The sequence below is a fragment of the Pseudonaja textilis genome, chromosome 3 (genome assembly GCF_049901715.1).
Source record: "Pseudonaja textilis isolate UNSWEBS1 chromosome 3, rPseTex1.2, whole genome shotgun sequence".
In the NCBI taxonomy this organism is placed as follows: domain Eukaryota; kingdom Metazoa; phylum Chordata; class Lepidosauria; order Squamata; family Elapidae; genus Pseudonaja; species Pseudonaja textilis.
In genome coordinates, this window is record NC_141992.1 from 87932478 (window position 1) to 87958429 (window position 25952).

Here is a 25952-nt window from a genome sequence, read left to right on the forward strand (position 1 = left end):
AAAATGCCTATTAACTTTTATGTGGATATTTTTCAGATACATATATGAACTAAAAGACGTCTTGAAGCAAGTTTACCAAAAAGATATAGAATGAAAGCAAAACTGCCCTATCCCAAGCTAGTTCTAACTGAAGAGTTAGAAAATTGGAGCTGGTAATTACACACTGTATTACAAAGACAAAGAAAACACACGGTATCTTTAATTTTATAAGGATAAAATTTCTATTCACAGACATTTTACTAGTGTTCTACTTACTGAATTCCCATTCACACAGCTTGCTTCCAAATAACATCTATATAGCTCATAAAAGATTTCTTAAAGTCTCTTTGTTAGGCTAAATAGCTCCTTAGATTGTCTTTAATTCTGCTGACAGTGAAGCAAATACCATCAATATATCTGCATTGATTAGATCTATAGGGAGGCAGATAAACCATGAACTTGTACATTGTACCTACATAAGGGGGTCAGGTATTGAATCATTACCGAAACATCTTGAAATCAACCATTAATCATGGGGAAAAAACAAATAAAGTTTCAGTATTTACCTTTTTTCATCTTTTTTTCTTAAAAAGAAAAAGATTCTGGCAATTTTAGCACTGACCAGATACATGTAAACGAATTTCCTGTGTTGTAATATGAAGGGCCAATGGATTTCATATCTGCTGTGTTGCATTCAAAATGGCTGAACAATTTTTCATACTCAGTAATAAAACTGCCTTCTTTTCTACCTTAAAAGCTATATGATGTACTCACTTCATGAAAATTCAGGAAGCTGAAATCTCTCCTTATTAGACTGGGTAGCTGAATATCCTAAGTTGTGAGCATTTCCAATACCACAAGCTTTTTTCAATTTTCTGTTATCAACATGGTGCACATTCCTTATTTCCTTCTCACCATTAAGAGGTCATAGTGATCTAATCAGTTCAAAGAGTTTTTATGATATGTCATGCTTATATCTTACGCAGGTCATTCTATCTTCAGGCTATTTTACATTTTGACAAAGCAAAGTTTTAATACATGATTGCTGAGCTTTTATTCTACTTTAAAAAAATATTATCTAGATTTTGTATTTGAATAGAGTTCAGCGATGGGGAAGAACAATCTTAATTCTAACATGGAGGTTATAAATCAATAAAGAATTAAATGCATTAAGCTTATTGACTGTTTTGATTTAATTTGTTTTTTTATTCTGACTGATTTAATCCTATCCTTCAATTGTTAATGCAGTTCAGTACACAAGGTGAATCTTGCTATTAGAAGTACAGATAAAAGTACTTCTAGAACTTTCGGAGAATAATTGCAGAGTATGACAAGACAGGAAGCTCACATAACATTATGTGCTGCTGAGCATTTATATTATATTAAATAAAAGTAGCAATGCTTTAATTAGCTATCTTAACTGTCAGATGCAACCTAATGGTTGTATTCATACAACATGCTAAACTCTCTTTGGTTAGGATTTCTGTGAATTCCTAGAAATAAGCGTTATCAATCACACTAAAAATCAGTTAAGACCAAAATTGCTTCAGAAACCTGAAACAGATAAAGAGGGTCAGAAGGTCAAAGAGATAAAGAGGGATACTCAATGCAGAAAATGCAACATTTAGAAAATGCAACCTTCTGGATGTGGCTGAAGATAAGGCCATTTATCAGTTCCAGGCATCAATCCTTCCATTATTAGTGACACCCAGAGAGAAATGCTTCCTGTTGAACTTATTAAAGGGTGACTTGGCTGCTGCATTTGAATACTGCACCCCAAATGACCAAGTATCACTTTGTTCTCTCTTCCTGCCACTTTCCTCTTCTTCCTAGATCAGGGCTGTCAAACTTGTGGCCCGTGGGCCAGATGCGTCATGCACTGGCCACGCCCACACCCACTTTAATTAAGGGGGGAAAGTCATGATATGTCATATGACAATGCCGTGACTACACGAGTTTGACTCCCCTGTCCTAGATATTCAATCCTACTGCTATTTATTTGCTAGTTATCCGTTCCATCTGAATAGTCATTCATCTCAACAAGCAACTCTGAGCAGAAAACAAAATAAAAAGCTATTTCTATGATCCAAAATACCTGTTGTGAAAAATCTTTTTTTTTCACTTAAACCTTAAGTAAAGCCTTCGGATTCCATTCTGTGCTATTCCAAGGACAGTACAGAAATAAAAACAGATGTGGAAACAGAATTAAGATTTCCATTCAATTTGGGCTTCATGTCAAAGCAAGATTGATACAGTCTATAGATTGGACATTAAGATATAAGAAGTATGCCTAGTTTTTCACCCATGTTAAATGACCAGTAACATTTAATCTCCTAGGACAATTTTGTGTGTGAAGCAAGCTGGTTTTTAGGGTGTAGCCTGAGCAGAGAATGATTGTGAAGGAGACAATCTTATTATGGCCTACATGCTTTAAAATGTAGAGTTTAAACTGGATTGTTGGTCTTACTCATCCACTCAGAAACAAACCCATTTGTTTACTTCAGTGGCACTGCTTTATCTGTGACACGCAAAAACAAAACCAGAGAACCAACCTATCACTGTTCCATCATTGTTACTTTGTCTTTAAGAGGGGGGAAAAGCAATAATAACAAGGATGTATTGTGTTGTATTCTTATAATTAAAATTAAAAATATTTTTTTTTAAGGGAAAACAGCTGCTTTCCGCCATTTCCTCCCATACCTTCCCACCTGCCTCCAAAAATGGTAGCAGACTATATATCAACCTGTGAATGGAGTGAAGACAGGTTTTGTACCACAGGCCACAGTAGCCAAAAGACTTGGAGAAGTTTGTATTTTACAAGGAATTGAAACTCAGTGCATACAGGAGACCTCATGGCTTGAGACAGACCGGAGTGAAGACTGTTCCTTTTGATGTTATACCAGGAAACACTGCTGAACGTTGTTTTAGCTGCTGGCTGGGGGTAATTTGATGATGTCACACATTCCTGTTCTCCAAAAATGGTGATTGGCTCATGGTGGGATAAGATGGAACTCACAAATTTTCACTTCCTTTATTCATGCATCAGGTTTCAAATCTTGTTTGAAAAAAAAAAAATCCTATCTGAAAATTGGGAAGTCGTCCCCCCCACCCCAAGCCTAATTGTAATAAAGGATAGAGCTTGAAAGAGATGGCAGGTCAGGCTGCCTTCTCCTGAGAGAGGAGAACACAGTTTTCAAGTAGAAAAATAACAGACTGTTCCTAAAGATGACCCTCATTTTTTAAGCAGACCTTTTCTGGAGAAAAAGAGAGAAAAATAACACCATCTTCTTCCACAGCAAATTGTTAAAATAAAGGCATGTTCACAGCACATCCACTTATAATAAGCCTGACCTAGCTCTATGGTCCATTTTCCCCCTCTTAAATTGTACCTCTATAAAAACTTTTCATTATTTGAGTTACAGAAAACTTTATTCTCTAGAGTATGATTATTTAGATGACATTTTTTCTTATGTCCAACCATCTTTCCTTATTTGTGGAATTTTATGATGCTGGGGAGAAGTGGGGAGAATCATGCCTGTATCATCTTCCATTTATAATTTTCCTGTATCTTCGGGTTTTGGGGTTGGTTTTTTTTTTTTGCAATTTTCAAAAATAAAAAAAAAAGACAAGGAAAAATATAAAATGCGGGTAGTCCTCAATTTACAACAGTTCATGTAGTGACTGAAATTACAACAGCACTGAAAAGAGGGATTTCTGACTGTTTTTCACATTTACAACTGTTGCGGTATCCTCATGAACACATGATCAAAATTCAGACACTTGTCAACTGACTCCTATTTATGAAGGTTGCACTATCCCAGGGTCATGTGATCCCGTTTGTGAATTTCTGACAAGCAAAGTCAATAGGGAAGCCAGTTTCACTTAACAACCATGTTACTAACTTAATTATAGCAGTGATTCACTTAAGAACTGTGGCAAGAAAGGTTGTAAAATGGGGCAAATCTCACTTAACAAATATCTCACGTGGCAACAGAAAATTTGGGCTCACTTGTGTTCGTAAGTCAAGGACTACCTGCAGTGTCACACATTGCTTTTAGTTTGATTGATTGCACTAGAAACTGTTGATGTGGAAAGGATGAATATAACATCCATTGAGGTGGAAAAGGAATATAATAAATTTATTAAATTCCTGATTTTCATTGGCATGTGGGGATTAAATTCAAAAATGAGAAGACAGATCTAATATCTGAGATATTAAGCCTCATGTCCCCCTCAGATGTATTTGGTTTGGGATAAATCTTCACTTCCTGGTTCATTTAGATTGGAAAAAGGAAGCAATAATCAACTTTCTAATCCCAAAATTCTGAAACTGAATGTGTATGCCTAATAGGGAAGTCCATTTTCAAACACTATATTGATGTACATAAGGAAGATCTTTATATCTTATACCACATCCAACCCCACCTCATCTAATCCAACATCACTCAAAACTGGGCACGCACACCCCTAACTACCTCTATTCCAACCACAACTGGCCTTAAATGCAAGCTACTCAATGCAAGAAGCCTTGTAAATAAAATACCTGAATTTCTCCTTTTACTAAATACGGCTAAATTCGACATTATATTTGTCTGTAAAACATGGCTCAACACATCTCTCCCTGACTCCATTATCACAGTAAGAGACTATCATGTTTACCGATCATGAAATCCAGAGAAGAGTTGGTGTTGCTATCTTCTATAAAAAGTCCTTACATCTAAAAAAGTTACCCAAGAGCTTGCTCTTCCTGAGACCATTATATGTGAACTGACCTTAAATATCACATTTCGGTTCTTACTATGTTACAGAGCCCCTGATTATGACATCGAACATGCAAACAAGCTAAATACACTACTAACATGGGCAGCATCCTGCCCACATGCTTTTATCTTTCTTGGTGACTTCAATCTACATCATATTAACTGGACCCTCTACGAATGTACAACTGAACCCTCACATGCAAACTTCTACAATGCAGTAACAAATCTGGGACTAGAACAACTAGTAACCAACAACACTAGACTTAACAACTGCCTCGATCTCATCTTCTGCAATAGTTTGAATTCAATTTATGGAATATACATTAAAGAACCCTTTTCCAACAGTGACCACAACATGATTTACTTTTGTCTCAACATACATCCACACAAAAATCATCACAATGACAGAATCCCCAATTATAACTTCAAAAAAGGCAACTATGATCTTATAAACAACGATCTCTCATCCCTTGATTGGCAATTTCTATTCACTGGATGCAATACTGTAGAAGACCATTACAACATATTTTTACTTGAAGTCAAAAGAGTCATCAAACTATATATACCAATAAAAACTCCTAAAACCAGAAAAAATAGATTACCCATAACAATAAGGAAACTTCAATCCAAAAAGAAATTACTTTGGCGAAAAAACAAATCTGGTTATGTTGCCAACTTCAAAAGCTGATACAAAAATTTATGCCACCAGATAAAGACTGAGTGCACCAATTATCACCTTAAAAAAGAAGAAAACCTTCTACACACCAATTCCACCTATGCTTTCTACAATTTTGTAAACAACAAACTAAAAGACTCAAGGTCCATCCCACCCCTGAAAGGACCTAATGGTAAAGACTGCAACAAAGACACTATTAAAGCCAACCTCTTTAACACATTTTTTGGCTCAGTATTTGTAAACAGCAATGGATCATGCCCAGTATTTCCTAGTCAAACCACAGACAACTACAATGGTCTAATACATATCGATTTTATAGAAGACAATGTTGAAAAAGCACTACACAATCTAAAACCATCTCTATCTATTGGACTGGATGGAATATGTGCCCACTTCTTAAAAAAGCTATGCCAGAGCCGAACCTCTAAGCATAATCTCTGAAAAATCTTTCAGGACCAGCTCCTTGCCAAAACTATGGTCACAAGCCACGGTCATCCCCAACTTCAAAAAGGGAGACCCCAGCCTAGTTGAAAATTACAGACCAATCTCTTTATGCTGCGTCACCTCTAAAATCATGGAATCAATTATTAACCAATCCATCATCCTCCACTTAGAAAGAAATAACCTACTCTCTAATAAATAATTTGGTTTCAGGAAAAATTATCCTGTAATCTGCAACTCTTACACTGCAAAAACATATGGACTACACAACTCGATCAGGGCAAAGCAAGAGACGCAATCTACATAGACTTCTGTAAAGCCTTTGATTCAGTGGTACATGACAAACTATTCCTAAAACTAAAATCTTATGGTATCTCTGGACACCTGCATAACTGGATAGAAGTATTCCTGTCAAACAGACAACAGATGGTTAAAATTGGGAGTGTCCTATCAAATTCTGTACCTGTCAACAAGGCAGTGTTCTAGGACCAACTCTTTTCATACTCTACATAAATGACCTCTGTGATCGTATTAAGAGCAGCTGCGTTCTCTTCGCTGATGATGTAAAGCTATTCAACACCACAGACAATACTGCTACCCTTCAAAAAGACCTTGACTATGTATCAGAATGGTCAAACAAATGGCAACTTCAAATCTCAACAAATAAATGCTTTGTCTTACATATTGGCAAAAAATAAATAAATCAGAATATAAAATACAGGCTGAATAGTCAAGACCTTGCTGATGATCCAAACTCTGTCAAGGATCTTGGAGTAGTCATCTCTAATGATCTAAGTGCTAGAGCCCACTGTAACTATATAGCCAAAAAGGCGTTAAGAGTTGTTAACCTAATCTTATGTAGCTTTTTCTCTGGTAATATTACACTAATAACTAGAGCATACAAAACATTTGCTAGACCAATACTCGAATACAGCTCATCAGTCTGGAACCCACATTATGTATCTGATATTAACACAATTGAGAAAGTCCAGAAATATTTCACAAAAAGAGTTGTCTACTCCTCTACTCATTGCAGAATACCTTATGCCACCAGACTCGAAATTCTAGACCTAGAAAACCTAGAACTACGCTGCCTTTGGTCCAATCTAAGTATAGTATATAAAATCATACATTGCAATGTCCTACCTGTCAATGAATACTTCAACCATAACAACACAAGAGCACACAATAGATACACACTCAAGGTTAATCACACCAAACTTGATTTCAGGAAATACTACTTCAGCAACAGAGTGGTCAATGTCTGGAATACTCTACTTGACTCTATGGTTTCTTCCCCAAACCCCAAAAGCTTTAACCTTAGACTGTCTACTATTGACCTTACCCCTTTCCTAAGAGGTCTGTAGGGGGCGTGCATAAGCGCACCAACATGCCTACCGTCCCTGTCCTATTGTTTCTGTTATTATTTTTTTCTTATATGTATCCATGTATTCATAACTATGTTTTTTACTTATACCTATTATCTTGTAAGCAATTAACAAAAATAAATAAATAAATAAAAATAAAATAAATACATCTTTATATTGTAGGAGTTCAATCCTAATCCTACCCCTATTTTTATTTGCATTTTTTCCTATATAAAATAAAAGTATATCTAGAGGACTTAGAATCATATATACTTCTGTGCTTAAATAAATGGCTATTAAGTCACCTTCCCCGTAAATTAATTGATACATGTTTCATATGTGATACCTATTTGAAACCATTTTTTATTCATAAAAGTAATCTAACATGGTTTGCAAGAGCTTACATTATCATATCCTTTGCGAATAACAAACTGTATATCCAGAAAAATCTTCCTTAACAACATTCTGTGATTCATTTAATGCATTTCATGAACATTATTTGCTATTGCTAATATTGCAACAACAGATCTCTTAGCAAGAGCAGCTTTGATCTAACTCCATTTTTCGCTTGTCTATCAGTCAGTATGATTACTTTCACACTTTTCAAATAAAGAATATTTCAAAACTAATTTTAATACCCCAGAATCTACATTTTTTTAAAAAACAGGCAAGCATTTTGGCTCAAGTATGTACAATGCAAGATCTAGTTGACAGTGCTAACTTTATTGAGGTACAAGATCATGAATTAGGAGTAAAAGGATGCAAACTCTTTGAACTGGCAAAAGAAGAATCAAGCAAGCATATCAACTAAGGACATGTTGACACAGAAGGAATAATGGCTACCCTGGAGAGCAAAAGGAGAAATTTTTTAAAAGAGCTAAAAAATAGCCTGCTTTTCTTTTGAACATATTTGTGGAGCATGCTGAAAGAATCATAGCTAGTTTTTTAAACACCTAGATAACCACAGTCACAAAAGGATTTCTTTCTTTCTTTTTTTTGAAAGAATGGAAAAAATGCTTGAAAATAGATAAATGGCTTAGTGGTTCTTAAAAGGACAGTAAGTATGACCTGCTTGCAAGGGTCCTATTTTATTGATATATGCAGCTGAAACTCAGCAGATGGCATCTCCTGCTAGAAATTCATTCTCCAGCTGTGCTTTCCCATTTCATTCTTATCATAGCCTTTTTCTTGTCAATTCTAAACAGCCTTCTAAAGTTAATAAACAAAATGATTTTTTTTAATAAAAAGAAAGACACTGAAATATACAAAGTACATAAGGTATATGTTTGAATTACTTCTTTTTCCTATTGTTATCCTAAATTATTTTACCAGGCTTGGGGTTCAGGAAGTATGGTTGATACCATATATTGGTTATGCTGGTTTGTTACTGTTGAGTTTATTTTGTATCTTGACTGCTGTTTTTCTACAGGTTGTCATTGTCTATTTTTTATTATTATTATTTTAATGCTTTTTAAAATGTATATATTGTTAACTGTCTAGAGTCATGAACTGAGATTGGTGGCCATATAAATTGAAATATGAATCAACAATATAAACAATAAATAATCCAGCTGTCATAATTATGTCAAGAAAATTTTAGAAGGCTCACAACTGTAGCAAAGAAAAAAGAAAAGAAAAGAAAGAGAGGGGGAAAGAAGGAAGGAAGGAAGGAAGGAAGGAAGGAAGGAAGGAAGGAAGGAAGGAAGGAAGGAAGGAAGGAAGGAAAAAGTAATTATGATTTATCACCTTGATTTCAAATAAATATTTTTTTTAAAAATTAACATCTGCCTACATGATATAACAAATGCAGTAAGTAGTGAATCAAAATATAATTTTGATTATTGGGATCATACTTGCAATGTTAAATATATTTTACTTAGACTCATTATAATCAGAAAAATAGTAAAAATTTAAGGAAGATTTCCTGCATTAAATTTTGATGTGTTTTCTAAGAACATTAGCCATAGGATGGTAAAACAAAGACTTACGTTTTAGCCAAGGGACTAGCTTTAAAGCAAAGTTGTGTGCTTCATATAGTCTTTTCCTACTATGTATTTAATTTTAATTGAACAAATTTGAAATTAAAGCTGCCCCGCCCCTCCAAAAGAAACAACAACAACTAAGCAGTCTCAAACCTGGTTAAATCTTGAACAGAATCCACTAGAATTAACAGGGCTGTAAACTAAATTTAAGCTTACTCTCAAGATTAAAGCTAGAGACCATACCCATTGGTCTCAAAAAGTTAATAGCTTGGTTGGGCCTTGTTAGTGCTTGGACTTGAAACCAATAGGACTAAGCTAGAACAGAAAGTATAAAAAAAACCCTGTAAGAAGGCAATGGAAAACTACTTCATATCATTGCCAAGAAAATTACATGGACTTGTCCATGACATCATCAGAAGTTCACCTCAACTTGAATGACTTTTTAATCTGTTTTTATTTTTATTTATTTGTTTGTTTATTTTTTTGGTCTTTGCATCAGGACTTAGATTGAGAGTTTTATTTCCCTTTTATGACTTGTTTGCAATGTGTTTTATAACACACATTATATAAATAAAAAATACCATGGAATCTGATGTAGAAATAGAAAATACTGGTTTGTTTCAATATACATTTTATCACAGTTACTAACACTTAAAAAAAATGAAAGCCAGAGTTAGATGGGGTTCAGTTTGTTCAAAACTGAAAGTTACAATCGGCACTATTACCATTCCATTATTTGTACATGTAAACTCTGCTGGGTATAGAGCATTGGTGTCAAACTCAATTTCACTGTGGGCCACATCAGGGTTGTGTTTGACCTCAGAAGGCAAGGGGGGCAGGGGCAGGGGGGGCAGGGCCAGCATGATGTCACTCATGTCGGGAGATGCCTGTGGAGGCCCGAGTGCTCTGCCAGCAAAAACAGGCTCCCGAGATCAGTTTTCAGCTTGACAGCCTCCTGCAACCCTCTGCCAACAAAAATGGAGCTCGTGGAGGTGTGCATAGCCCTCGCAAGTGGCATTTTTGGCTGGGACAATCTTTAGCAACCCTCTGCCAGTGAAAATGGAACTCAGGGGCCATGAGTAGCCCTCCATTTTCATCTAGGATGGCCTGTGGCAACCCTCTGCCAGTGAAAGCAGAGCTTGCGGGGCACAGTCCTCAGGAGCTCCATTTTTGCTGGCAAAGGCACCATGGGTTGGTCCTTCACCATTTCCAGGGCAGCCCTGCAGCCCAGATCTAAGCACCCCATTGGCTGGATCCAGCCTGTGGGCCTTGAGTTTGACACCCCTGGTATAGGGGATAGGGGTATCACTGGGACTCTTAATAGCTTGGAAAACAATCATTATTTTGTCCTTATTTAAACCACTAGATATTACTGAGAAAGGAGAGTGGCTCATAGGATGTGGTATTTGTATTGTTTTGTAGCTAATATTTCCTTTTAGCTCATGATTTCATTAGAAGACCACCCAGAGTAGTCTCATTTTGAAGGGTTACCTTTTCAGATTTGACTTCTGTTTAAAATATCTGAGCCAGGGTCACTTTAAAAAGTGACTTTGGATTAATCACTCTCTCTCAGTGCAGTGTGGTTATTGTGGGGAAAATAGGAGGAGAAAGGTGTGTCAGTTATGTTTGCTGCCTAATTTGTAAAAATAATAAAGGTGGGAAATAAACATATTATTTTGAGGTAAAATCTAAAAATATGGGCCATATTGGTTTCATTTGTGATGGCATTTGTGGACCTTTAATGGTACAAGACCAGTTTGGTGTAATACTTAAGGCATCAGGCTAGAAACTGGGTTAGTCTAGTTCCAACTTAGGCACAGAGCCATCTGCAAAACCTTGAGCCAGTTATTTTTTTTCGGTCCTAGGAAGGAGATAATGGCAAACCATTTCTGAAAAACCTTGCCAAGTAAACAGCAGAGACTTACTTGTCTGGGCAAGTCTCCAAGAATCAAACAAAATTGACCACAATGGGAGGGAGGGGGAAACAAGTGGTAATATTTGAGTATCAGTTTCAGGACCAATCATTTTCTCCAACAAAAGCCTGAAATGAATGGCTGTGCAGAGATGTCTAAGACCCAACTACCTGATCTAGCAACCCACATTTCTGGATATTTATTGCTATGTGAAGGAGCTGTAGTGTTTTAGATGTTGCTAGATTGTAAGCCACCAGCATCCCTCATGATGAGCCATGCAGGCTGAGGTTGCTGAAGCTGTACTTTAGTAACATCTGGAACATCAGAGTTTTCTTATGTCTTCTATAAATGCTTTAATAATTCTAAAATACATCAACCAAGGCTTTCATATACATCAAATACATCAAGGAAAACGTTCATATCCTGACCACCATCCATAAGAAATTCAGAGCACCCTAAAACTCTGAGCAATTTGGCTGGAGCAATGAACAAAAAGGCATTGCTTCCATAGAGTGCACCTCCTTGTTGTAAAAACTAGAGGAAAATATTCACAAGACTGTAGTATCCCTGCTTTTTTTTTTTTTTTAAGAAAGTGCCTAACATGGTTTTGCACTTCTTTTAAAGGTGTTGTCTTCTGCAAGTTTAGAAAAAAGACAAAGGTTCTCCTTTTTCTCCTTGAATTTTATATCTGGCAATCTTTCCAAATTTTACTTCTTCTCAATGGTGCCCAAGTGAAAGAAATACAGCCTTATTAAACATATCTGTTATGGGGTTTTAAATTAATAGAGACCCATGTAGGGAGTAGGAATGGTTATTTTCTTACATTCTTCTTTATTATTACTCTTCTTAGAGCATGAAGCATTTTTACCAACACACCGTGAGAATGTTTTTTTTTTCCTACTGGTATATTTTAACATCTCATTCCAACTAAATTCCCCCACTAAGCTGTAGGTTGCAGAGTGACCTGGGGCAGCTAAACTCTGGAAAATCTTTCTCTGCTAGGAATCTCCGAGTTCATCTAAGGGCACAGTGCTATGAACAGCACCACCATTAAACCACTCACAATGCCTTGAAGTACCCTACATCATGGGCATTGTAGGAAATTAATACAATAGCTAGACTCAATGACTGTCTTACTCAGAACACAAGCATAGGTGTATCTATCCAGGTAGATATCTGCAGTGAGACACCATCAACTTGCCGGTCTCACTTCTCACTCCAATCGCCCTCACAAACTTGTGTTAACATGGAAGAAAGAATGTAAATACACTTCTAAAGAAAAAGCAGGATATTAACAAATGAATAAATCTAAGAAACTGTTAGGAAGAACATTGAAATAAATGTAGTAGGGCAAACAATTAGGTGATTCAGGAGCATTGTAAGGTGCCAGGCTATCAATTGTAACTTTATAATAAGAGAGAGCTTTGAATGATTATTTGGTTTCTCTGCCTTTCTACTGTGATGTGTGCTCAAGAGATTAACAAAATTAAAAGAGAAAGAAAAATAGAATTTGTGGTTAGAAACCATAAATTAACGTTTAAACAGGCAATAACAGTGTCACAAAAGCCTGTTTAAAAATGTTTAAGAGCATTTTCTAAAGGAGTAACACCAGATAGAACCTTCTGTGTGTTATATATCAGAAAAAGAAACCTATGATCCCAGGATCACTTCAAAGAGGTCTTTCCTGCAGATTAGTGATTCTCAACCTTTTCTTCATGGTTGAGAAAAACCCGGGACCCTTTTAAATACATTTTATGGCCACAGATTATGGCCACTGACTCACCCCTCCAAGACCTAACTCAAGATTCAAATCATAACATTTCTTCAAGCCTTTGTGGACCCTGTGTGATGATATTGTCCCCCCGCCAGAGGTCCACAGGTTGAGAACCACTGCTGCAGATCATAATGTCTAGACAGGTTTGTAAGGAAAGAGATGGTCCCAAGAGAGTCGGATTATAAACCATATAGTCCTTTAAAGATCAATTCCAACAATGTGGTAAGCAGTTGGCAATGAGCACAGTCTTTACCTGATCCCCAACAGCAGCCAATCATCTTGCATCAACAACAACTGCAAGACCCTTTTTGAGGATAACTGCCACAGTAAGCATGTTACAAATAACCCAAGTGGGAATAACTCTTGCCAAAGCACCAGCTATAATTATGCAGAGGTGCTACTCACCACAGATGCTACCTGCAAATTGATTAACAGCCGTGGATCAAGAGGCATTCCCGTTCCACAGAGCTGCTCCTTCAGAGACTACACAACCCATTCAAGGCAGACTGAGCTTCAGACTGCAGCTCTTTATTCACCTACAGTGCCCTTTGCCTTGCCAGCATTGAATTTTTCTTTTGTTTCCCTTCCTCTGCTCTAAAAATAAATTAGGCAAAGGAAGAAATATCTCTCCGACTAATTTATGTGGCAAGAGTAGAAGTGAAAGTCAGAATATGAGAACTTGGGAAAAACAGCACGTACTCTTATGGGAAGATTTCTATGTACTTAATCAACTACTTGAGAATGCTCTCTTTTGGTTTTACTTTCAGAAATGTATATCCTATTTATTCATATGCACGGCAGGCAGCAATGCATGCTTTCCTTTTTCACAAAAAGAGGCACCTTGTCTGGCTGAAAAGTACAGACAATCTCCTAGTAACAAGTGATGTGATAGATGCACAAGTAGTCCCACAATCTACATCCACAATTGAGCCCAAAATCTATGCTGTTAAGTGATAAATTTGTTAAGTGAGTTTTGCCCCATTTTATGACTTTTCCCTCCACATTTGTTAATGTGTATCACTGCAGTTCTTAAATTAGTAAAACGGTTGTTAAGTGAACCTGGTTTCTCCATTGACTTTGCTTGTCAATAGGGTGCAAAAGGGGAACACATGGACTCCAGGATTCTGCAACCGTCATAAATCTGAGTTAGTTAAGCATCTGAATGTAAGTCACATGACCATAGGGATGTTGCAATGGTCATAAATGTGACAAATAGTCACTTTTTTCAGTGGCATTGTAACTTTGAACAGTCACTAAATGAACTGTTGTAAGTCAAGGACCACCTTTACAATCACAGAAGAGAAGACCGACATGCAACTATTCCCTTTCAAAATGATAATTAAAGGAAGAAAAAAAGACTTTCTTCACTTTCTTCCTTACTTCTCAGTTATGAAGCAGATATATCTTGAAACATGATTCCTAACTCTTAAGTAATAGTTATCATTTCTATAACAGCAATTGTTAGGATATATTGGATATCTATGTCTGTCAGGCAGCCAAAGAAGATTGCAATCTGGTTTTTGAAGAAAAGTATTGCCATACATCTTGTCCTGTTCAACATCATATGAATTTACAGTACCAGGGAAGCTGCAGAAATAAACACTGCGCTACATCAGCAAGACAAATGGTTGAAGAAGAAACACAATTTTGTCCTATATTGCAAATATTTGCTTTCATACCATGATCATTCAGCCCTTATATTCTCTCTCTTGATGACCAATTTAATAAGGAGACGACCAATTTAATTGATGTTTAACAAGATCCTTGGGAAAAAAGGTGTTCAGAAAACATTTTAATGCTCATTTTCTAATTTCAATATGTAACAATATGCAAACAGACTTCTTTGAAATTTATACTTTTCTGAATTTGGCAGTCCCATTCTGCAATAACAAAAAAAACCCTACAATGGGTACAAAAAGTCTTATTACTGCCATGTGCTCATTACAGCTGTTTTAAAAAGCATATAAGAATAATATTTTGACAAAAACATCAGGAAAAAATTGTTCTGTTTACAGTTTGTTTGTTCATTTATTATGCCTCCCATCTCCCGTAGAAGGGATTTTTACTCAGTTTTACATTGTCAAGTTAGTATGTATGTACAATTCCTTTAAAATTCTCATTTGTCTATATTTTATGATGCAATTATATTTTGTCAAAAATGAAAACTGCAAAAAAAAAATATTGACAAATTTGCATGCAAATCTTTATAAAATGGGGCAGGGAGAAAAATTACAGGATTAAAAAACAAAAAAGAAGCTGCAAATTCAATACTGATATTCCTATTCAGGAAACCTATATCAGTGCTGGACTTTTGGACTCTTCTTTTCAATCTTAAAATCTTGAACAGATTCACTCATATAACAGGCATAAATACTGAGAAACACAGCTGACAAACTAATAGAAGTTCAGAATACCCGACTTCATATATTTAAAAAAAAGTAAAACATGGATCATTTTAATGGATATTGAATTGTGGTGCTTTTACTTTGACATATTAATATTTTAAATTTTAATGTTAACATTTCAAAAATGTTTTTCATTTTCATTCACACCTTAAAAAGTAAATTAAACTGAATAGTAAATGTACACAGAAGAATAAGATTTCCTCCTTCTTCCCCCTGCCCACATAGATGTATACAAACTACTTTTTAAAATGTTATAGCAATTTTGTAGCAAGTTGCAAATTAAGCTTAAATTAATCTACTTAGTATTAGCTATAGACAACAAAAGCAGAATCACCTGGACAGAGCTATGCATTAGAAAGAAACATGGAGGGGGGGTCTTCATTCTCTCCTTATAGCACTAATTTGACAAGAAGAAAATGGCTTGTTGCATGAAGAATCATTAGTGAGTAAAACACTACTAGCCTTTTAGATGGAAAACAGCTTACGCACAAATAGATTGTGCGAGTCCCTTACAATACAGAGTCACCTACTGTGAAACTTCTATAACACTTAGATTTCCATATCCAGGCAGATTAAAAGCTCATAACAATGTATTTATTCCAGAATTAATTCTCCTCTCATTTGTTGTAACGGGATTAAAAAAAAGTTCATATAAAGGTAGTCCTCAATTTACAACCACAACTGAGCCCGGAATTCCTGTTGCCAAATGAGACATTTGTTAAATGAACGTTGCCCCATTTTACCGCCTTTCTTGCCACTGTTGTTAAATGAATCACTGCACATGTTAAGTTAGTGACACAGTTCTTAAATGAATCTGGCTTTGACTCTGCTTGTCAGAAGGTCACAAAAGTGAATCACTTGAAACTCAAACACCGCAACTGTCATAAATATGAGTCAGTTGCCAAGCATCTGAATTTTGACTATGGGGAAGCTGCAATGGTCGTAAGTATGGGAAACGGTCATAAGTCACTTTTTCCAGTGCCGTTGTGACTTTGAACAGTCATTAAACGAACTGTTTGTAAGTCTGTATTTTATGAGAAGCTGTAAATGTTATTAGCTAACGCTTTACATACAAACAAGGCAAGTGTCCCATTGCCTTGTTTCTTAAATGGACAGTGCACTTTTGTGATCAGGCTCGACATCATCAGTGGAAAGAAAAGCAAAACAAACGAACAAAAAACCCCATAGACGATGTAAACTGTGGGACCTCAATATTTTCTAACCACTTGAGGAACTGCTGAAATTAACCAATGGGAATGAGAATTCTTAAAAGATGGAGGGCCAGTGTTATATAATACAGTGTTTATACTGTTACTAAACTGTATATTCAACAGCAAACAGATTTAGAAACTGGCTGCTAGTTCTAGGCTGCAAAAATATGCAGAAATATCCTTTCGAAGAGGATATAGATAAAGGTTCAACCCTTCCTGTGGTCAGGTTTTTTATCACTTTAAATCAAGCCATGAGCATCCTGTCACCATCTAGACATAAAAGATGCACAAAGACTTTTATCAAATGAATCAGTTTTCTTCCTTTTAATGATAAGCTTTTTGGCTTATTATGTATTTGCCTGAATTCAAAATGGTCGTTTTGGGGGTTCCCAAGGAAATGAGAGTTATAATGTACAATAAGCCCAGGTTTCCAGAGACTCAAAATGGTTCACAAGCCTGATTAAGTGCAGTTGAAATAAAATGGCAGTGCAGTACATGATGATTTGTTAACCACCTCAGCCACATAACCCAATCAGTGGAAGAACATGTATAAAATAAGATTTCTAATCTGGGACATCATTAAAAACAATGGTTAGTCATGACAGCATAAAATGAAAGATACAGATGTGTCATCCATTATGAATACTTGTATGGAGTATATATGCAACATATTGGCATCATTTATTATCTGATGATTTTAATTAAAGAAGAACAAAAATATGTGATGCAGTGGAGCTTGAAATCTGAGGAACTAAATACAGGATCTGAGATTAGGGAGTGGCTCAAAATGCAATGCAGAAGTCCATCTTAAAGCAGGGGAAATTCACTGCAACATTATTGCTTAAACAAACACGTGGAAAAAAAACTCTGTACTTGTATAAAATCCAAATGTGAATCTATTGAGTTATATATCATACTAAGGAATAACAGTACTAGGACTGCAATCTTAAATGTTCTTCACAAAAAAGCCCAAATTTTAAGCACTGAAAAAGAAAACATTTTTTTCAAAATCTGTTCCAAAAGAGATCTAGGAAAAGTCGCTTCACCTTCACAGTGGCGTGAGCACTTTCATAGTTTGCACAGCCCAAAGACCACATATAGGCAATGAAGGAAGATCTTAACCCCTAGTGGACAGCATCAGATGCAGTGTGAAAAAAACAAAAGCCAAACCACATGGTTCAGATCCCAAATGATGAAGTTATCTGGGATTTTTTTAAAAAAGTTCCCTATGAGAAGGAAACTACTTCCATGTGGACACCTCTGCTTCCTTGAATGTTGCAGGAGTGTTTAGAGCCTCATTTCTGCATGCTGCTTGTTTATCTAACTCAAGATTGTACCTGAATTTTACTCAGCCAAATGGTGTTGTTTAGTTTGAGATCCTTGATGATCATAGAATCGTGGAACTCAAAAAGAGACCTAAGACTTTTTAAGGTTGTGGTCAACCCCAACCTTTTCTTAAAACAAATAACAAAAAAAACCCTAAGCTTGGGAGACTGACTTTCAATTTTAGAGCTAATTATTTGATCCAACTGAGGCAACAATTGCTGCTGTTGCTACAATTACCAAGAGAACCTGTGGTATCAAAACAAATGAAGGCACCTACCATTTATGAAAACTTCCATGTCCACAAGAGCCAAGCCAAACACCAAGAGTTCTAGCCACAAAAACATGGTTATATCCAGTGGTTATGTGTATCCTTACAAAACAGCATGTGGATGTCTGTCTCTGGAAAGTAAAATAAAAGTTATTGCTCTCTATGAGTCATGCAAAGTCCCCAGCATCAAATGTAGAACAGGGTGTATGCATACATTGAAACACGTCCTTATAATCCAAGAAGCAGCTTCCTCTGTCAAGCAAAATTTTAACTACAGGCAGTCACACTCTACAGTAAAGTGATGTCAGTTCTGCTCACTTCTCTAAAACCACTTTTTCTTCTTTCTTCAGTTTCCAGGAAGTAACAAAGAGAGTTTCCCCCCCCCCCTAAAGTTATTGCAGCGCTGTGCTGATATCCTACTTAAGAAGCAATTGCTTCTGTAGAATTGAATGTTGAAATAATTTTAAATACTCTTGCCTTTGATCAAAGAAAAAATAAACCCTGCTATTAAAAAAGAGAATAAGGCAAACTTTTCTATGATATAATATAGTGACAAGTTTAAAATCAAGTCTATACTAAATTATATAATTCTTCTTTAAAGTACTCACTAGTAAAGTAAATGAAGTAACTGTGCTGCAACTCTCATTCATGATCAAGGAAACTAGCTACGGTTTTGGACGTTATACAACAACGTAAGAATAAATTAGCCTGAGTACTAATTTAAGAATCACTCATCTAAATTAGATGTATGCAACTTTTTTTTCAGACCAAGATCCATTTTGGGCCTTCAAGAAGTAGTAGTAGAAGGTTTGCCTTCCAAAAATGAATGAGGTTGGGGGGAAATCAAACTAAATTTAAATATAATTATATTCATATTAGTGTGCATCAAATGTCTCTTTTCTTTTATAGTCCAGTAACAACTTTTAGAGGGGATCTACGAAGAGTGTGCATTTCTTTTACTGGTTGATCTGAGTGCTGTGCAACACCAATTCATGGAAGGTCCATCAACTGACCCTATTTCCTCTGCTTTCCTTACTGGCAATCATTTACACACAAATAATATATGTCACTATGGGGACAAGTCGTAATATGTGACTTTTCTCCAATCTTCTCTCCCGTGTCAATTACTCAGTGAGTAATCCTATGGTAAAGCAGTTTTCAAAGCAGTAGAACTACTGAAGTAGAGACATTTTCTATGAGATTGACAGCCATATAAATTTGATTAGTAAAATATAAATAAACCCTGATGGAACTGTCCTATGATTTTATTGGTTTATTTATTAAATTGATATGCCACCCATCTCACTCTGAAAAGGAACTCTGGACAGCCTAAAATTAAAATATATATTAAAAAGCATTAAATACAAAAACAAGAAGCAAAAATGGTAAGATGGTACAGTGGTAGCATCTTTTCAGTGAATTCACCTGCCACCTTCAACACTCTAAGCTAAGTGGCAGAGCCAGGTTTTAACACCCACCTGGAAAGCCAAAAAGTGGAAGTGGACTTCACCTCAGCCTGTTCAAGGTGATAGCTGCAGTAATTTTCACAAAATTTACAAGAGGGTTGATTTGGGAATAGGCTGGCATAATATTTATTTCCATAATGGCCTGTGTATCATCAGCATAGGTACTGAAAGAGAGAAAAGAATAGATGATCTTCCTGATGCTATCAGACGTGGCATCCAAATTCTTGGGAGACAATACTGAGTCCCCCACTTACCTATTGAAGATAATCACTAGGCATTTTCATTGTTCCAGGTGTTAGCTTCTTATGCTACATTGAAACAGAATATGAAAAAAATGGAAAAAAATGAAGCAAGAAGATATTGAAAAGTGGAATAATAAAAATCTCCCAATGACTCCTTTGACTGATTAACATGTACTTCAACCATTTCTAAAGGGGATATAAAATTGTTTCATAAGGCTCTCTATGTGGGAAAAAATACATTGTGTAGATATACTAGCTTCCATTGCAAGAGCCCATATACACAATCTTTTTTCTTTCAAATCTTGACAATACGGTAAAGTGTGTGTTGACATATCTCAAATGCCCGAGCATCAGCCAGTTATGGAAAGAAGTAATGAGCTTTCAGGACAACAAACTTTCCATTTTTGAGGAAGAGCCAATTGTTCTGGTTTTAGTAAAAGCTAACCTCCCTGCTATTAGTCACATCATGGAAGAGTTGAAACCACGTTCAAGTATGATATAATTGAATGTGTTGTTTAATATATCAAAAAAGACATGTAGTAGCAGCTGCTCATATGATTCACAAGTGTAGGTAAAATTCTGAAAATACAAAGACAAATATGTGTTTGCCAAATGATCATTTAAGGGAACCTGTTATCCTTTATGCTAGTTATAACAGACCAAGTATTTAGCAATTATATTAGCTCTCCCATCTCCATCTTCATTCTGCAAACCTTGTCACCTACTATATAGCTATCTGCTGCTTAGCTTCAAAGAGCCCATTGGCAATTCCATCAAACAGATGTGCATAATTGGTCTGATGTCAGTAATAGGAGTGATTTTTTTTGTCTGTCGTTGAGTCTTGGGGTCCATGCCATGGCATCTTAAGAGATTTAGCATCTATCAAATTAGATAAGTGTTCTTTCTACTTTCTCTGAAAGAGAAATAAAATGGCTTTTCTGGATCTTGCCAGCTCTAGGTACATGCCTTCAAGGGTTCTTCTTAAAAGAAATTTTTGGCCTGAAATTTCATGAAACAAACATTTCCAATAACTCTGCTTGTCTAGGTCTATCAAATGTGGGCTGTAGAAATCCAGATGATCAAACAAAGAGATAACTGAAACTTTTAACTCTTTCCTCTCTTCTTCTAGTCATCCAGATGTTGGTAGCTCTGATATGATAATTTTAATCTCATCCATTTTTTCAACCAGAAAAAAGTATGAGTTGTATGAAACTGGCTCGATTAGGAGGCTAGAAAAAGATATTTAATGAGAAGAGAACTCAGAGAGAAATAAAGAGGAAAAAGATGGGTCAAAAAAACAAGTTCACCAGCAGCCATGACATGACACATTGCATACACCTCAACCAGCAGGTATATGCAACATGTCATGGCTGTTGGTACCCTTTGCCTCTTTTTCAACAACTTTCCACAAAGTTGTTTCTTTTTTCTTTTAACCAACTTCTAGTACATCAGACATTGTTTAAAGGAAGAATGAGAAGAATTGAATATCATTATTGTCATTTTTTTATACATAAGATCTTTCTCTAATAGACCAGCTGCACTTTTATTCAATTTCTCTTTGAAGTTCATCTAGAAGGAAAATTACAATATTGATACAGGTAAATCAGTGTATCTGTGTCTGTATACAGTATATGAATTATGTGTTTGTGTGTTGGGGGGAGGGTATGTGAATAATACATTCAGCTGAAGAAAGAATGATTATTTGGAAAAGCAAAAATATTGAAGATACCAGGTTCATGCAGTCCTTGCTGTCAATTACTTACATTTTTCTCAGTAGTTGTTAAAGTAACGTATTATACAATGGGATGCATTTAAAATTTGTGCATAATATCCCTAATGATGCCTTCACTGTAAAGTTTTATAGGCTTTGGCTAAAAACAACAAAGAGCAATACAGTGATTTTTTTAAAAGACAACAAAAATTTCTGTTGTGAAATTTTGGGGGAATGAAGAGCTCAGGATTTACATTAGTTAAAGTTATCTTTCAGAAATAGCCAAGAACATTACTGAGGGGGAAAAATTGAAAGAAGTAAGGGAGAAAGAAAAGATTCAAGTAAGTTGACAATGTTAATAGGAAATCTGAAAGTAGGATTGATTTGAGATTTAATTATACTTTGTACAGACTCAATAAAATACAATTGTATTATTTATATCCAAGTTTTTCTCTAGGAGCCTGATGTGGTACACATCCCATAGACTTTCCCCAAAACAGTCCAACCTGCATTATACTCTCATAATTGACTGAATGCTTCTAGAATGATAACGTTCTTTTTTGGCTAAGCAAACAAGTTTCCTGTTCTTCTTTCATACATCTTCCTGCTCCCACTCTGTGGGTGTATACATACATACCTGTGCATGCATATGTGGGTGCTGACTTATTTTCACTGGGTGATCAAAGAGGTGAGTGTTATGTCTTGGGAACCGGTTGGGGTTCCAACCGGGTCCGCTCTTTAAGCAGGAGCACCGACCGCTCCTATTGGCTGGCACCGTTTGACAGCCGGCTATATAAGGCCGGCTGTCAAGCCAAGCCAGCCGTTGTTCGCACGCTAGTCTGCCTGTTGGCTGGCAGACGCGACAACCACCGTTCCTTAAATAAACCTTGTTAACTGCATGCCCTGGTCTAAGCCTCTCCTTTCCTTCAAACTACAACACTGGCGACGAAGGTGGGATTGGAAGGCTAGTCAGGAGCATTTTACTCAAGGAACGGAAGCCGCAGCCGTTTTGCTTACCGAGCCTCGGACTCAGAATCCTGTCATCGGGAAGTGAAAGTGCTAGAGCCGCTCAGGTTAGATCCGCCACGGTTAGCGAAGGCCGGGTGCTGTCAGTGAGAGTCGCGAAGGTTAGAGCACCACGGCTAGTGAAAGTCGGGCGCTGAAGCCAAAGCCGCCCGCGCGCGCAGAAAAAGGGCGCGAAAATTCTAACGGCTGTCACTGAGCTGCAGCCACTAGAGCAAGCTACGGCGCTGAGAGCCTCAGCCGCCTCGATCACAAAAAGGGCGCGAATTCCAGTTGCTGTCACTAACTGAAGCTACCAAGCGAAATTGCGAGCGTCTCAGCCGCCACGACCACAAAAGGCACGAAATTTGAATCGCTGTCAGTACAGCACTGCAGCCACAGCCGCCAAACGCTCGCAAAAGAGCGCGAAAATACAAGCGCCTCAGGAAAGCCGAAGTCACTGAGCGAGTCTAGGGCGCTGTAGCCACAGCCGCCAATGCTCACAGTCAGCATCAAACCAAGACCACGAGCACCAAGTGAGGCAGACCAGTCTACCAAGAGACTGAGGGGTCCAAAATGAATGTCAACTCAGTATTCCCCCCATTCAAACCTGATGAGGAAAAGTGGGATTCGTATAAGAATCGCTTCAACCACTTTATCGATGCCATTGGACTGGCTGATGCTACGGAGCAGAGGAAGAAATCCTACTTCCTCAGCTACTGTGGGGCTGTAGTCTACGACACCGCCACAGCACTCCTGGCCCCACGAGAAATCAGGAATGTCCCATGGGCAGAGTTGGTGGAAACGCTATCCAACCACTACTCACCAAAACCGTCCCAGATTGCTAGGCGCTTCGCCTTTAGGATGAGGAAGCAAGCCGAGGGGGAATCCATAAATCAATATATGGCAGCCCTGAGGACAGCAGCTCTACACTGTGAGTTCAAGAACTATTTGGACGATATGCTGCTCGACCAACTCGTCTGTGGGGTGAGGGATCTAAAGCTCCAGAGGCGTTTGCTGGCTAGAAGAGACCTAAACCTCCCCCAGGCAGTTGAAGAAGCCTTAGCTGCAGAACTTGCAGCCCAGTCCTCAGCTGAGATCCAGGGCACCGCACCCAGGCCCAGCACTTCCTCCGTACACTCTGAAGAAGCGGTAAGTGAGGATGACCCTGCAGAATACTCCGATGTGCATCGTCTCAAACCGATGAGACAGCCGCAGGTAGGAGCGAGGCCAAGAAACAACAGTGGCCCAAAACAAACTCTTTTATGCCTGACCTGTGGAGGTTCCCATTCCCGGGCATCTTGCAGGTTCAGAAACGCCACCTGCCACAACTGCCACAAGAAAGGTCACCTCGCAAGAGTCTGCCAGGCAGCGCGCACTTCTCCACAAAGATCTCCTTCCTCTCCTGTTCCCCGAAGGCAAGTAGAAAACTGCCATACTTGCTACCAAGCCAACCACACACTTTACACCCCCAATAAAATTACACTTTCTGTCTTATTAGAAGGTAATCCCTGCCGCATGGAGGTAGACACGGGGTCAGCACTCTCAATCATCTCTTGGGACACGCTTAAGAAGATCCAGCCCAGACTGACAAAGAACCAGCTTCAAAAGTGCCATCTCACCTTGAGAGACTACCAAGGAAAGAACATCCCCGTCCTCGGGAAAGGCAAGTTTCTCGTTAAATTCCAAGCCTTTAAAGGCCATTTGCCTTTAGTGGTTGTTAATGGTGCCCTCCCTAGTCTTTTGGGGTTGGATTGGTTCCCCTCTCTCGGCCTTAGTATAAAAGGAGTCCATGCTGTCTCAACTTCTGATGTTGACTCCTTATTTTCAGACTACTCCGACGTTTTTAGTAGTGAGTTAGGCTGCTATAAGGGCACTCCCATCTCCTTCTCAGTAGACCCCCAGGCAGTCCCCGTTCGCTTAAAACCATGTAGAGTACCTTTCGCCATCCGCCCCAAATTGGACGCGGAACTAGACAAACTACTAAAACAAGGGGTGATTGAACCCACTGATTTCGCTAAGTGGGAGACCCCCATAGTCACCCCACTAAAAAAAGATGGTAATCTAAGAATTTGTGCTGACTACAAGACGTCAATCAACCGTTATCTACAGGTTAGCGCATATCCAGTCCCAGTCATTCAGCACCTGTTACACACATTCGAACCTGGCACCATTTTCGCCAAACTGGACATGTCACAGGCATACCAACAGTTCCCCGTGGATAACCAAACAGCTGACTTACAGACCATAGTTACGCACAGAGGGGCATTCAGATGTAAGCGTCTCCAGTTTGGCGTAAGTGTAGCCCCAGGTATTTTTCAATCACTGATGGAGCGAATCCTCCAAGGTCTCCCTGGCATAGTGCCATATTTCGATGACATCTTAGTCTCAGCCAGGGACAGACCCCAACTCATCCAGAGAGTCAGGGCAGTATTAGAGAAGTTCAGGCAGCATGGCCTCAAACTAAAACGGGAGAAGTGTACCATCGCCACTAGACAGGTGGACTTTCTAGGATACAGGCTAGACGCCTCAGGCATCCACCCGGTGGAATCGAAAGTCAAGGCCATCCACGAGGCACCCACGCCTACCAACAAAACCAAGTTACAAGCCTTCCTGGGGTTATTGAACTTCTACGCTTCATTTCTCCCACACAAGGCGTCAGTTGCTGAGCCATTGCACAGACTCTTAGACAAAAACACACCATGGCACTGGGGACCCAAAAAAAACCAGGCATTTTTGGCAGTCAAATCTCTACTCACCTCTGAGGCTGTCTTAATACAATTTGACCAACGCCTCCCATTGGTCCTAGCCGCAGACGCATCCCCTTTTGGGATAGGAGCTGTCTTAAGTCACAGGCTCCCCAATGGCTCCGAGGCACCTTCTTTTCAAGAACCCTCTCAGCGACTGAGCGTAATTACAGCCAGGTTGATAAGGAGGCCTTGGCTGCAGTAGCAGCAGTCAAAAAATTCCACGAATTTCTATTCGGGCACCAATTCGAACTTATTACTGATCACAAGCCGCTTTTAGGATTATTGTCAGGGGAAAAGCAAACCCCACAGATATTGTCGCCCAGGATGACCAGATGGACCTTATTCCTGGCGACTTACTCGTACAAACTGGTCTATCATCCCGGAAAAAATCTAAACCACGCTGATGCCCTCAGCCGCTGCCCCTTGCCAGCCCCAGTCGAGGACCCAGCTCCTGTGCATGCCATATTTGATGTAAATGAGCTCAAGCTGCCAGTGACTGCAGACGACATCGCGTCACATTCCAAGAAGGACAGAACAATCACCCAGATTCTGGACTGGGTAGGGAGGGGGTGGCCGGAAACTAACTATCCAGTTGATTTCACCCCATTTAAAACTCGCCAGCTAGAGCTCTCTAAGTTGCAGGGATGCCTATTGTGGGGTACCAGAGTGGTCATACCAA

At 38.1% G+C, this 25952-nt stretch overlaps 1 protein-coding gene and 1 long non-coding RNA gene across 4 annotated transcripts in view; one reads left to right on the plus strand and one right to left on the minus strand.

Moving 5' to 3' along the window:
• The window catches only part of PTPRC (protein tyrosine phosphatase receptor type C), an 89896-nt gene extending 71479 nt beyond the window's left edge, over positions 1–18417 (minus strand). For all 3 annotated transcript variants that reach the window (XM_087930304.1, XM_087930303.1, XM_026700455.2), the window contains exons 1-2: positions 18317–18417; positions 18112–18233 (exon numbers count right to left, since the gene is read on the minus strand). In XM_087930304.1, coding sequence (XP_087786430.1) covers positions 18112–18178 — 67 coding nt within the window. In that variant the 5' untranslated portion in view covers positions 18179–18233; positions 18317–18417. The remainder of the gene's footprint in view (positions 1–18111; positions 18234–18316) is intronic.
• Positions 1–25952, plus strand: part of LOC113436178 (uncharacterized) — a 301149-nt gene that overhangs the window by 211416 nt on the left and 63781 nt on the right. The window lies entirely within an intron of this gene.